This window comes from Theobroma cacao, chromosome 1 (genome assembly GCF_000208745.1).
Source record: "Theobroma cacao cultivar B97-61/B2 chromosome 1, Criollo_cocoa_genome_V2, whole genome shotgun sequence".
Lineage (NCBI taxonomy): Eukaryota > Viridiplantae > Streptophyta > Magnoliopsida > Malvales > Malvaceae > Theobroma > Theobroma cacao.
The window spans coordinates 2,561,826-2,574,303 of NC_030850.1; the positions used below are offsets into that span (position 1 = coordinate 2,561,826).

The 12,478-nt window shown below is 37.5% G+C and overlaps 4 protein-coding genes across 6 annotated transcripts; 1 reads left to right on the forward strand and 3 right to left on the reverse strand.

Annotated features, from left to right (window-relative positions):
• On the forward strand, positions 1 to 1,419 carry LOC18611113 (cell number regulator 1). The gene is made up of 3 exons (XM_018127469.1): positions 1 to 396; positions 496 to 705; positions 1,256 to 1,419. The coding sequence occupies exons 1-3, from the start codon at positions 165 to 167 to the stop codon at positions 1,327 to 1,329; spliced, it is 516 nt and encodes a 171-aa protein (XP_017982958.1). The 5' UTR covers positions 1 to 164; the 3' UTR covers positions 1,330 to 1,419.
• On the reverse strand, positions 1,464 to 2,394 carry LOC18611114 (calmodulin-like protein 1). Its single transcript, XM_007047172.2, has one exon. It carries the CDS (start codon positions 2,332 to 2,334, stop codon positions 1,768 to 1,770), a length of 567 nt encoding a protein of 188 aa, XP_007047234.1. The 5' UTR covers positions 2,335 to 2,394; the 3' UTR covers positions 1,464 to 1,767.
• On the reverse strand, positions 3,628 to 5,923 carry LOC18611115 (protein DETOXIFICATION 49). Its single transcript, XM_007047173.2, has 3 exons — positions 5,723 to 5,923; positions 5,425 to 5,611; positions 3,628 to 5,269 (listed from the first exon to the last, which is right to left on the reverse strand). Exons 2-3 carry the CDS (start codon positions 5,581 to 5,583, stop codon positions 3,860 to 3,862), a joined length of 1,569 nt encoding a protein of 522 aa, XP_007047235.2. The 5' UTR covers positions 5,584 to 5,611; positions 5,723 to 5,923; the 3' UTR covers positions 3,628 to 3,859.
• On the reverse strand, positions 9,585 to 12,108 carry LOC18611116 (eukaryotic initiation factor 4A). Of its 3 annotated transcripts, none has more exons than XM_007047174.2 (7): positions 11,946 to 12,108; positions 11,787 to 11,844; positions 11,550 to 11,687; positions 11,238 to 11,471; positions 10,519 to 10,558; positions 10,339 to 10,436; positions 9,585 to 9,975 (listed from the first exon to the last, which is right to left on the reverse strand). In XM_007047174.2, exons 1-7 carry the CDS (start codon positions 12,002 to 12,004, stop codon positions 9,958 to 9,960), a joined length of 645 nt encoding a protein of 214 aa, XP_007047236.2. In that variant the 5' UTR covers positions 12,005 to 12,108; the 3' UTR covers positions 9,585 to 9,957. The 3 variants fall into 3 exon arrangements, with proteins under 3 accessions (XP_007047236.2, XP_017969922.1, XP_007047238.2); XM_018114433.1 differs by having other exon boundaries at positions 9,625 to 10,150; XM_007047176.2 differs by having other exon boundaries at positions 9,625 to 10,436.

Below are 12,478 nucleotides of genomic sequence, written 5' to 3' on the forward strand. Positions count from 1 at the left end.
CTTGCATCGTGACAATCAGTCTTGACCCGTGGAGCAGTACTTTCTAGGAAATGGGGTTAAGCTCTTGAGCAAACCTATGAGTTCTTCTTCAACTGCAAGGTTCCTTAACCACTAATTCCGAGTTAATCAAAAAATCTTCAAACTTATTAACAAGGGAAAAAGAAATGTACACTTCATCTCATGGCAATGCAAAGTATGCACCAGCAGGGTATCCAGCAACCGCCATGAAAGCACAACCTTCGCACGTCTCACCTTTCCATGGAACAGCAAGCGCTACGGGGTGGTCTACTGGCCTTTGCCATTGTTGTGATGACCCTGCCAATTGTTTGATTACTTGTTTATGTCCATGTGTTACCTTTGGACAAATTGCTGAGATAGTGAACAAAGGGTCCATCTGTAAGCTTCTAAAACACCTATTTTAAGTATATTTTCCCACAATTTTATGATCCTGAAGTCTTGAAAAACTGATTTTGGCTCTTGATTTTTGGTATGCAGCTTGTGCAGCAAGTGGTGCAGTTTATGGACTGCTGGCTCTTGCAGGCTTATCCTGCTTGTACTCGTGTGTTTACAGGTCAAGATTGAGAGGGCAATATGACTTGGAAGAGGCTCCTTGTGCAGATTGCTTGGTTCATTTCTGCTGTGAGACTTGCTCACTTTGTCAAGAATACAGAGAGCTCAAGAACCGTGGCTTTGATATGGGAATTGGTAAGTTGGCTCGGTTTTGTTGCCTTTTTCTTTAATTTTTATTCTGTCAGATTAGCATTAGCTCTGTCATTTTCACCTAACTCTATGCCTAACTGATCAGAAAGTCATCTCTAACAAAGCTATAACAGTAACAATGCCGACAAAATCCGAACTTTTAGAGTTATGACTAAAATAAGACCAAAGCAATATCTAGTCACTCTTTTCCCTTTTCCCCCTTTCCATTTCAAACATTAGCAAAGGGTAGAAGGAAGCAATCAGAGTTGGAAGAATTTTACATGAGTGTAACCATAGTAGTAGTTCTTTTTTACTCTTATACTTGAAGGACTTAATTCTAGAATCTGGAGAGGAGAGGCTTACAACTGCAGGTAAATGTAGAATCCTTACTTTCTCAATATGATTGAAGTGATCAGAAACAAGTTATAACTTGACTTCAATTTCCAAAGGTGAGCATAACGATAGAAACCTAGTTAGTGGCACTCACTTCAATTTTTTTTTCTCACCTAGTGTGAAGTTGTCCCTTCTATATTGATTAATCGATTTTGAATTCAAGGTTGGCAAGCAAATATGGATCGACAAGGCAGAGGAATTACAGTTGCTCCTGTTGTTGGACGTATGGCCAGATGATCGAACCCAAAGTACTCCACCAACATGTTCAATCTCTCTTCTATTTTATGCACCATCTGGATTCTGTAGTATTTAGTTAATGCATTTTGATTTGTGCTTTTTATTCTGAAAAAGTACTGCATATCGTTTGGGTTCTGCCAACAGAAATATTTTTCACTATATTCAGTGCCTTTATTTCAAAACGGAGCTGCCTAAGCACAATAGGTGGGGTGGGATGGGACAGTTTCCAAGTGTTCACTTAATCGTCCATATAACAAAGGACTAGAGATTGGAAGTTAGTAGCCTAATTAACTCTATGTCCCTTATTTGATATATAGTAACTAGAAATGCAGAAAAGATGAACTAGGACAACAAGATTTTGATATATCCGCCTGCTGCCAAGAACTTACCCATATGATATTGGGGCTAGTTTCCCATTTTAAAGGGCATAACACAGCATCACTGAGATGGCTTCATGGTGCGAGTCATCATGGTCATAAATTCATTTATATCGATCAAACCATCCCCATCAGCATCAACCCCTCGAATCATTTTGCGACAAGCTTCCAAGCTACACCTCTCTCCCATCTTCTTAAGCACCTCCATCAGTTCCTCTGCGCTTATTTTCCCATTGCCATCCAAATCATACACCCGAAATGCACTTTGGATATCATTGGAATTGATCCCTTCTCCCATGTTACGCATCATTTCAATGAACTCCTTGAAGTCGATAAAGCCATCCCCATCGGTGTCAATTGCACTAAATGCCTTTGCCACTTCTGTTTCTGCCATTCCTTTACCTAGTACTTTCAGAGCTGACTTGTACTCCTCCTTCGAGATCTTACCATCTCTGTTGGTGTCAAATTTGTCGAACACCCATTTCATCTCTTCCGCATTTGGCTGATAAGTCCTTGAAGACACGTTAGACTGTTGCCTTTCCTTGGTGATGCTCAACTGAGTTGGTTTTCTTGACAACTTCCTTGGAAGCCCTCCATATTTGAACTCGATAAAACTCAATTTCGACATCCTTGGATATTGCTGTATGAAATGCAATGTTGAAACTGATAAGTCTGATACGATCTCCTATGTTAGGCACCTCTCTCTATATATAACCTTGACAATTTGACATTCCCTTTTATCCTTCTTACCTATTAGGAATCAAATGGCGAGATCAAGTGGAATCTCTATTAATCTCACTTTTTACGAAAGGCTGTCGCAATTTGGTCTGGTATTCTTATTCCAAAGTGATCATTTCCATCCATAGAAATTCAGATTGAAGTCATGGCGTAATAGAAAAGGCATACTACTTTCTAGGCCAAACTAAAGCAGAAGGAAGGTATTCCTACGCTACAAGTTGAATCATAGGCACTATCGTGCTAGATTCCTATTCGACTCTGCCCTTTCGGCAAGATTGATGTTAATTATACAAAAGTAAAAACCACTTAGCCTTTTTCTGTTGGGAACTGAGACGAATTACGTACAGAATAACAGGGGAAAAAGAGAGTGCTTTCGTATAGAATAGTGGAATTCACTTGCAAATATTGTTTTACGTCCGAAGAATAATTAAAGAATAGAGGATTTGCCAGTCTTTCTAGGCTACTTCTATAGCACACAGATATACCATTAACAGAAAGGAAGAATACAAAACTGCGAGTCAGAATCAGAACCAGTTTAAGTTCTTGGCAAAATGATTTCCAACAACGTGAAGGGTTTGCTGTGCATTCATGATAGCTATGTAAGATTAATGTCAACTGAGACTTTCTGGTGCAGAGGACTTAAAGGAGGAATCTCGGAAGAACTTATTCTTTGTTTGAAACTCGATGAATAATCATTAGAACGAAAAGAAATTGACAAAAGGAGGCAAAACGGTTCAAGGAAACAGTGGACTTTGTAGTAGTATATAGGACATTGTTTGTGAATCAACAATCACTACCCATTTTCTGCAAAACTAAAGTAGCTGTGACTCAAAATACCGCTAAAGATCATTTAACCACACTTGCAAGGTGAGAGGTTAGCAGAAAAAGGAGGATGGATTAAAGGGTAGTTGCCAGAATCTAATATAAGATCTTTGGTTTTGATATACGAGTGACTAATCACTTGAACATTTTATCTAAGTTCTAATAACTCTGATTGCCTGCTTTGCTTCAAAGGAGGGTTCAAACACCCGAATCAACAAAGGGTATTCCCTACACTGATATATATATATATATATATATGTAGAAATGAAGAGTTTGTAAGAGTAGGGTTTTTCTTGATCTATTGGTGGAAATGGAATGAAGAAAAAAACCAAATAATTTAGTCTGTCTTGGAAGGAATGTTAGGATTTAAGATGTAAACCATGGACTTTGCTTTGCTCCTTTCAAACCACCGCATAAACTAGGGTCGCCTGCATTACATATTAAAACTCAACCGGACAGCAGGTCCCAATATGTAAGCCTATGCAAAACCGTCTCTCACAAGCCAAATATACAAAATTTTTAATATAATGAACTCAAAAAAGAGAGAAAAAAACGACAAGTACTAATTATGTAAACATTTATACTTAAACAAGCTAATTCACCAGCATAACTGATATTAATCCCTGGAATTTGCTCTGAACTTCCTCCTCTTCTTCTGCATTTATACCAGTCAGCTGTCTGGCTCTTTTTGCTTGCACTAACCAATCTGTTCTAGCCACTACTATGACCAAGACAATCACACATGCCACCTGGGCTGCCAATAGTCCCAGCCAAAGGCCCAACAAGCCTATGTCCATGAAAAAGCCCATTAAAAATGCAATAGGCAACCCAACACCATAGAATGATCCCAAATTTATGTTGGCACCCAAAGTTGGCCTAGCACTCCCCCTCAACACCCCACAGCCGGTGGTTTGTGGGCAGTTCCCTAGCTCACAGAGCCCTGCCACCGGCATCACCATTGCTGTCAACGACAAAATCGCTTTATCATTTGTAAAAATTTGTCCCCAAGCATTTCTCATTGTTGTCATGAATGACATAGCCATGAAACTAGTGAAAACAGCACATGATAATGCAATCGTGGACGAGGTTTTTGCTTTGCTTGGCTGGTTTGCTCCCAACTCATTACCAACCCGTGTAGACACGGCTAGACTCAAAGATGAAGGGAAGATATAGATAAGTGAAGTTGCTTGTATCAGGATTCCCACTGTAGCGACTGCCTCTGGGGCATTAGTGAGAAGCCCTGAAAGGACTATCATAAGCTCATACCACCACCACTCCAAGCAAACAGATATGCAAGTTGGTATAGCTAGGCAAAGTATTGGCTTCCATTCATCAAAGCATTCCAGGGACCAACCTTGCCATGTTTTATCACAAATGCCAGAGAAGCATAGGTAAAGCAAAAGGGTTATAAGCAAATTCAAATCTGTCAAGGCAACTGCTACAGCTATACCTTGGATGCCAAGGCTAAGATGATAGACAAGGATGTAGTTGATAGGAGCATGTAAAGCAAGGGCAAAAGCTGCACTTAACATAAGAGGGAGGGTTATGTTTTGTGTTCTAAGGTAAATTCTGAGAGGGTTTATTAGAGATTGGAAGAGTAGATCTGGAAGAGAGAATGCAAGATAAGTAGAGGCAACCGTCGAGATAACTGGGTCTTGGCCACAAAAAAGAAGGATGGGCTCAATGTTTAGCCACAATATTGAAATGGGCAAACAGGATATTGTGAGAATGGCTATGGTGCGTTGTAAGGTTTGACCCATAAGAGGCCACTGTTTGGCCCCGCAGGCTTGAGAAGATATGGCTTCCATTCCCATTGCAAGGCCAGAAATGACAGAATAGCCTGTAATGTTCGCAATACCAATCGATAGAGACCCTCCTGCCAATGCTTCTTTGCCCAATTTCCCCATAAAAAACATCGATATTGCTGATTTTCCATAGATAAGAAGGCCAGTAATGATCATAGGCAGGGCTATGGCATAAAGCTGCTTGATCTCTTCAACAACCTGAGAGATAAACGAAGAGAGAAAAGATATTTTTTGGCATTGGATTTATCTCTTTTTTTTTTCCCTCTTTACCTACTAAAAAGTAAAAACAAAACCAAGTACAAAGAACAGTAACGAAAAATACAAGGAATAGTGGCGTCACTGTGGAAACTAACCTTTGAAAGTGATGGTAGCCAAGCTTGACACTGGCAATGAAAGGAATCTTGCTTCTCTGGTGAAACATCCTTAACACATTCTTGAGATAATCTATCATCTTCGTTGAGCAACAAAGGAGTAGTAGAACTGTAATAAGCTGCAACTCCCTGACCACTCATTTTAATCAAAACCTGGAGGATATTTCTTCTAGAAACATGCAAAGAAAAAACAGGGTCTTGGATTAATAAACCAAGAAAAAAAAAAAGGGTTAATCAATCCTTCCTCTCTTCTAAAGACATGCAAAATAGGTGTATATACCACTAGCTAGAGCTGTGTTCTGAATGTCCCTTCTTTCCTTCTTTCTTTCTTCCTCCTTTTTGATGAGAAAATAAAAAGAGAGTAGTGGGGAGAGAGAGGGGTTAGTTAGGGTTTGGAGGTGAGAAATGGACGAGTGTGGGGAGGGATAAGGGAAAGGAGGAGGCCATGCGGGTGGTTCGTCCTTTTCTTTGAAAGGGGCGCGTCGGTACACTGAAAGAGCTTTTGTTTTTGAAAGCAAATATGCTGGCAGTCCCTCCAAATGCCAAACATGGAAAGCTGTCAACACATCATCAAACTCTCTGTAAATCCCCAAAACAACCACTGTTTTGTCTCCATGGTCCCTTTTGCCCCCCCCTCCTTTCCTTCCTTATTCATTCGAGGGGTGGGGTGCCTCCAACGGTTCCAATTTCCCCTTTTCCTTTTCCTCTTTTCTTCATGTACCTACTCTCCCTGAGCACGTGCACTTCCTTTCCTTCATACTCATACTTGCCAAATACGTTGAGAAAGGTTTGGGTGAAATATACAATGCAATAACACTTGTTAGAGTTATTTTTCAAAGCAACAATGCACTTTCGTCCCAATGTATAGATTGTTGCAGGTCCATGGTGGGGAGACGTATGGAAAGAATAGTATAAGTTGTAGTAACTTTTATCAACTTCAAGGGCAAAGCATCTATCAAATTTTTTGAACCCTCTCTTGTTTGAATTATTTTTATTCCCATTTATCTTCTCCGTTCATTTATACATCGAAAATCACGCCTCCATAATTAAGTATCTGAAGTTTTAAAACACTTGTTAGAATTCGTCCAGATTCATTAACGAAGTTACAACTTTTAGTTAAGCATCTATAAAAAGAGAGTTCAATTTTTGTTTTCTTTAATGAGTCTATATATAATTGCCTCTCAAAAAAAAATATACATAGTTAAAGGGATTTCTCTTATTCTCCAAACAAAGAAACTGGAAATGGGAAAGAACATTTCGAGGGTGAAACGAGGAAAGGTTAAAGGCACCTGTATGGGTGGCCTAGCCACGTCCCTTTGAGAAAAAAGTTTTGCATGCCTTTATTATTATTCTTTTTTTATTTGCTTTGAAGTTGGAGGAATTAGGAACACACTTTGCATTTTGCATTGCAATTTCCATGCTTGTTGCAGGGCCATTTATCACCTACACATGAATGCCCTGATAGACTGTGCATGGAGGGCTTTCCATTTGTTTTTGGTGGGTGGTAGACCCTATACTTTTTTTGGAATAAATGATGTTTACTTTACAATTTAATTTCTAGATCAATTCACCCGGCTTCTCTCTTTCTTCTCTTCTCTTCTCTTCTCTTCTCTTCTCTTCATATGTGTGTGTGAGGCTAGGCCATACAAAGTGATAGGGAGAATATGCAAATAGGGATCTTTCAAAAGGGCAAAAAAAAAAAGAGAAAATTTATAATATTATTATTTTTGTGGGAAGCTGGCACCAATTCAAGACATCAGTGTCTACAAGTTATGACTGGATTTTCATGCATAAATCCAAAGTAATCATATAATTCATCAAATAAAAGCTAGAGGAATTATGTATGGATGGTGACTGATGTTGGGTGAGTGTAATTTGCCAAGTTCATGAAAATCAGGACCCTTAATTCCACCCCCATTATTGAAATATCAAAGTCACACATTTCTATCCATTGGAGGCAGACTTGCACCGTTTGAACGTCTTCGTCTCTCCCACTAGCCCCCACATGTCCCCGAATGATATAAAATGTGACCAAATTATGGGCTAGCCTAACCAATCAACATTTTTCAATTTCTTAATTATTTCTTCCTGGCATGACGACGGTGATATATAAAAACGTTTGAGAGAAACTATCAACCCACAAAAGGAAATAAGAAGACGAGCTAGCTTTGATCAATTAACCTTGTATGGATGTATGTCTCCATATATATATATATACAATACAAGATAAAGCAAACTGTTTCGAGCAAATGAAAGTAGAAAGCGCCTATAGTTTTACCAAAAAATGAGACAAACTATGGAACAAAAAAAAACAAGAACAATATGGTATAACTTTTGATCATGAATCATTGATATCAACCTAGAAATTAATCATTATTCTTGCTAATTAATCTTCTGTGGGCGCCTATGAAACCAATGGTCTCTTATTAGAGCAAAAGGGACCACAGCAAAATGGTCGCAACAACCAGGCCATGACCCTTTTTTTTTTTAAGGGGGGGCTGGTTTTTGGGTTAGTTTTGATTTCTTAATCGATCTTTACCCTGCTGGGAAAGAGGAGAGCGTGGTGTAGGGACAAAGGAGGGCTCTTAATATATTACAAATATCACACTCCCTAACAAATGTAAGAGTCTTTTCTGTCTCCTTTCTTCCCCTCTATTGGACATGGCCTTCTAGTTCCCCACCTTTATTAAAAAAGTTGGTTCTCCATTGATTGGAACTCCCTCAAAAAGAGTTTCTTATTGCTCCAAATGGGGAATGATATTTCTCATTAGCTGACTGATGATCCAATTGAAACTTGTAGCTCTATAGCCAGGTGACCCACAATTCCCTGATTCATTCAATTCCCAATTCCCAAAGCTCTTGTTGTTGGGACCCTGCCACATGCTGATCCCATGCAAAAGCCAACTGATGATCACTTGGCTGCAGTTTGAGTAAACTTTAGGGAATCTGTCTTAATCCAATCATAGTGATTTATCTCTTAGCCTTTTCTTTCTAGGTTCAACCCTATTTACATAGGTATCGCACAAGCTCAGATATTTCCTTCTTTCACATGTTGGACTACCTAATCAATGGAGCGAGAAGCAAGCCTTCATTTAAAGCTTCAATAATTGTTTTTAGTTTCAAATAAGGTTAGGAAAATAAAAATAATGTATTGGTTCTTCTAAATACCTGTCACATGATTGTTTTTGTTCAATGATTAAAGCCAGGAAATACAAGATAAGGTCCTTCGATAATGTAGCTTTGGGAAAACTCACTGGTGAAACTGTCTTTTTGGAGAACTTTGAATGAATTACTTGTTTGATTCTTCTTTTCTGTTTGCCATATTCGATTAATGCTTCCATCATATTAAAAATTTGCTATCAGTTTGTAACTTGTAAGTATGCAACATGAGCTTACTGATCTTCTTGTCTATCTGGCTAATGAAGATCTTGATAATATTTCAACCTTTTTTTTTTCTTTTTTGTAAAATAGTTGCTCTAGAAATGGTAATTCAGATACCCTTGGCAGGGCAAAGGCGACACAAAATTTATTTCTCTAGAATAGAGTAAATGATCAATGGGTCCTCAGAGACAGCTTTGGCCCTCCAAGACCTAAAATTAGGCTACAGAAATATAGAACCTACTGCATGAATGGCCAAAGAGAAAAAGAAAGAAATATAGAATCTATTAGTATCTGAGTACTACAAAAAAAAATATTTATTGCTATTTTCTGATGTTTTGGGCCCATGAAAGAAAATTAGAACTTCATGGTCATATCAATCAAATATCTCGCTTTTCAAAAAAAAAAATATCAATCAAATATCTCATCCTCCCATAGCTGCTCATTTGATCCCTGACAAGCCAACAGCCATTTGGATAGACTACGGCCCATAGGCATGAGTTCATGACTTTAGCTAAATATATCAACTGGGCCGGAACAGGCTCATCCTTCTATTCGAGGACGAGCATGATTTAGGGCATGAGAATTAAGAAGCAATATGTCAAAACATGCTAACGATCATATGTGGCCGAGCCCAACCATACATCCTTCGAACTGCGTCTTGCAGGAAACGAAAGATGACTTTCTTCCTCAAAACTGAAAATTTTAAGCATCAAACAAAACAAACAAAAGGAAGAAAAAATGGTAATGACAAATCATATCAATTACGAACATCCTTATAAAATTGTTGGTATTTCATTGCTATGATCGAATTTATTTCTTTATTCAAAACAAGGACAGGTTGGTTACACTGTTTTTTCTCCATCATGAAGCAAAGCATGATGCACTCCGAGATGCACACTTAAAACCAAATCAAACTGAGTGTGCAAAGTCGATAAGAGGCTAGAGGTACAAAAGAAGCTTATATCCAAAACACAAACTAAGAAGAGACTGCATAAACTATTACAAGAATGATGTTCAAAATCAATGTCAAATCTGATACACCACCAGATATATTTACGTACTCTAAATGCTGTAAAGAATGCGGAGCATCAAATCCTTTATCACATTTTAGAAACTGCAGACGGCCAAAAATCATCATAAAATCTCAGAAATCTGCAACAAGATTGTATTCAGAATTAATACCACAAAGGTTCATACATAACCTAAAAGAAAGATGGTGGATAAAGTTTCTAAAACCTAACCACCAATAGATTATCCTTACACTTGGAACGATAATACTAGGGTTCCATTTAGTTGATACTTTCGTAATTCACTTTTTGCTATTTGCCTGTTTTTGGCAAAAAAAGGCAAAAATATCAACCAAACAGAATCTAAGTGAAACTAAAATTGTTTTCAAAGATGAAGAAGGAACTCCTTGCTGTCAAGTGCAACTAGTTGGGCATCATTGTCAAGTTAATGCCATCATAATATTTTCTAATCCATAAATCAAAGAACAAGAGCAAGTACTGTGCTTACATTTATGGGCATCTCAGCTATGATAAGGCCGCTGCTTTCTTCTAAGCTTTTCAGAGTTACCACTTCACCTCCAACAACAATATTGATCACAATTCCATCTGCTTATATTTTAATGAAATCATTTTGGGAATATAAGATTCATGATGTGTGAATAATAAAGTATTATGGCTGGGAAGGAACCTGCTGCCAAACATGAAGTCAAGCGCCTCATATATGTTTCCTGCAAGCAAGGCCAAGTACAAAAACAGAAGTTACAAGTGTAAATCTTTGACAGATGGATTTGACAAACAACATACAATAACACACAAAAACAACATTCAAAGAAACTTGAACTGTAGTATTTCATGACCTGAAATAAGCTTCTAGCTCAGAAGTCAGAACCCTATGACCACCACATGAGCATGCTAAAATCGGTATAACTCTACATATGAATAACTCACATGGATAGCAAATTGGTAACCAAACATTAAAATTAGCAAACAGAAAAGTAAATTTGCTTCTAACAGCTGACTTCACTTCCTCATTGTACAAGCAGAAACATGCTAAAAGTAGGCAGAAGGGCCATGATTCAAAAATTTTCAAAATTTCTACATCACTGAGCACCTAGTCAGGTAAAACACCTCTAAAATGTAATTGGTAAGAGCGAAAAAAAGCAATTCCATCCTTGCTAATCCATGATTTGTAGTCAGCAGTCGTGTCAGTCTGATAGCTACCAACACCCAATTGAATAAATGACAGAGTAATAGCTTATTTGATCGAAATCTTGAGATTCTATAACATAGAAAAATGAAGCTTAAAGGGTTCTATCCACAAGCATTTACAAACACTGCTCAAGGTGCCAGCTAGAGAGATAGTTTCATACAACATGAGTGATAGACAGAACAAATTAAAACTTGTACCTTCTTTGTTGGTAATTCATAATTAATCAGAACACGAGCCGAGATGGGAGATTCGCCAGAAGCAAGAAGTGGAAGGCAGGTATCAGTTACGACAATCATACAAGATTTCTGCTCATCTTTCCCAATTTCATGACCATCTCCTGTCTGAACTGTAACTTGTTGGTTCCAATTCATCGTTGCTTCCCTAAATTTCTCCAAAATTAAAGCCCGTTCTGCTTCAGCTTGGTCGCTGTACTGGCATAAATTAAAAATATAAAATTAATAGTCCAAGTGGTACTATATAGTTGAAAGTAAAATTGATAAAAATATTACCAAAGACGACAAGGAAACGTAAGGGAGATTGGAGACGGCGGAGCAGACGGCGTCGAGCTCGTCACGTGAGCTGCAGCAGACTACTATCGGAAGGCACGTGCGTCGACCGGCCACGCCTAGGAGGTCAATTAACGTCTCCTGTAAATTATCATTTTCCGGGTTTTTTTTTTCAATTTAGAATTAATGAAAAATTGAAAATTAACCGAAATAGGAATGGGTAAAAGAAAGAGAGAGGACCATTTTGAAGTGGAGTCTGTCGACGGCGACGTAGAAGTGGCGAAGTTGATTGGAAGAACTGGAAATTCATGAATTTATTTAAAAAAGAAAAAGAAAAAGAAAAATTACCATGAAAATTAAGTAAATAAAACTGAAAACTAAAAAACAATGGGGAAGTACCAGAAATTAGAAGGTGATTGAGAGGGAGGAGATGAAGCTTCGATTGCATCCAAAGCCATGATCTCTTTCTCTTGGTGTTCCAAATTGCTGCCTTCTCGCCGACCAACTCGGAACCTTATTTGAGTTAACGCGTTACGCGTTCAGGTATAGGTTGAGCCATGATTCCCTAATAACTTTAGAAGTCAATTACAATTTTAATACAATAGTAATTTTAGTTAATTAGGATAATTTTGTTATATTGCAGAGATGTCAAGTAGTCGGATACTAATTTTTTTAAGTACCTTAACCGAACTTAATTATTTGATAAAGTATTTTAATTATATAAATACTGATAAAGTTTTTGAATTATTATCTGAATTTATATAGGCTTTTTTAAATATTATTTGTTAAATAGTTGTAATGGTTAAATACTCAATTAAAATAAATTTAAAATTATTTTTTATGTTTATTTTTATTTAAAATTAAATTAATAAATTAAAATCAATTTATAAAAAATAAATAAAAGTTTAAAATTATATTTATAGAAATTAATG

What these genes read in the sequence shown, in the direction of transcription:
- LOC18611116 (XM_007047176.2), bottom strand. Translation starts at nt 12,004, where the DNA reads ATGGCTTTGGATGCAATCGAAGCTTCATCTCCTCCCTCTCAATCACCT. An exon ending in ACGTTTCCTTGTCGTCTTTG is followed by an intron (nt 11,472 to 11,549) that starts GTAATATTTTTA and finishes AATTTATGCCAG; the next exon opens with TACAGCGACCAAGCTGAAGC. An exon ending in GACTTCATGTTTGGCAGCAG is followed by an intron (nt 10,437 to 10,518) that starts GTTCCTTCCCAG and finishes AAATATAAGCAG; the next exon opens with ATGGAATTGTGATCAATATT.
- LOC18611113 (XM_018127469.1), top strand. Translation starts at nt 165, where the DNA reads ATGTACACTTCATCTCATGGCAATGCAAAGTATGCACCAGCAGGGTAT. An exon ending in AGTGAACAAAGGGTCCATCT is followed by an intron (nt 397 to 495) that starts GTAAGCTTCTAA and finishes TTTGGTATGCAG; the next exon opens with CTTGTGCAGCAAGTGGTGCA. An exon ending in TGGCTTTGATATGGGAATTG is followed by an intron (nt 706 to 1,255) that starts GTAAGTTGGCTC and finishes TTTGAATTCAAG; the next exon opens with GTTGGCAAGCAAATATGGAT.
- LOC18611114 (XM_007047172.2), bottom strand. Translation starts at nt 2,334, where the DNA reads ATGTCGAAATTGAGTTTTATCGAGTTCAAATATGGAGGGCTTCCAAGG.
- LOC18611115 (XM_007047173.2), bottom strand. Translation starts at nt 5,583, where the DNA reads ATGAGTGGTCAGGGAGTTGCAGCTTATTACAGTTCTACTACTCCTTTG. An exon ending in GGCTACCATCACTTTCAAAG is followed by an intron (nt 5,270 to 5,424) that starts GTTAGTTTCCAC and finishes TTTATCTCTCAG; the next exon opens with GTTGTTGAAGAGATCAAGCA.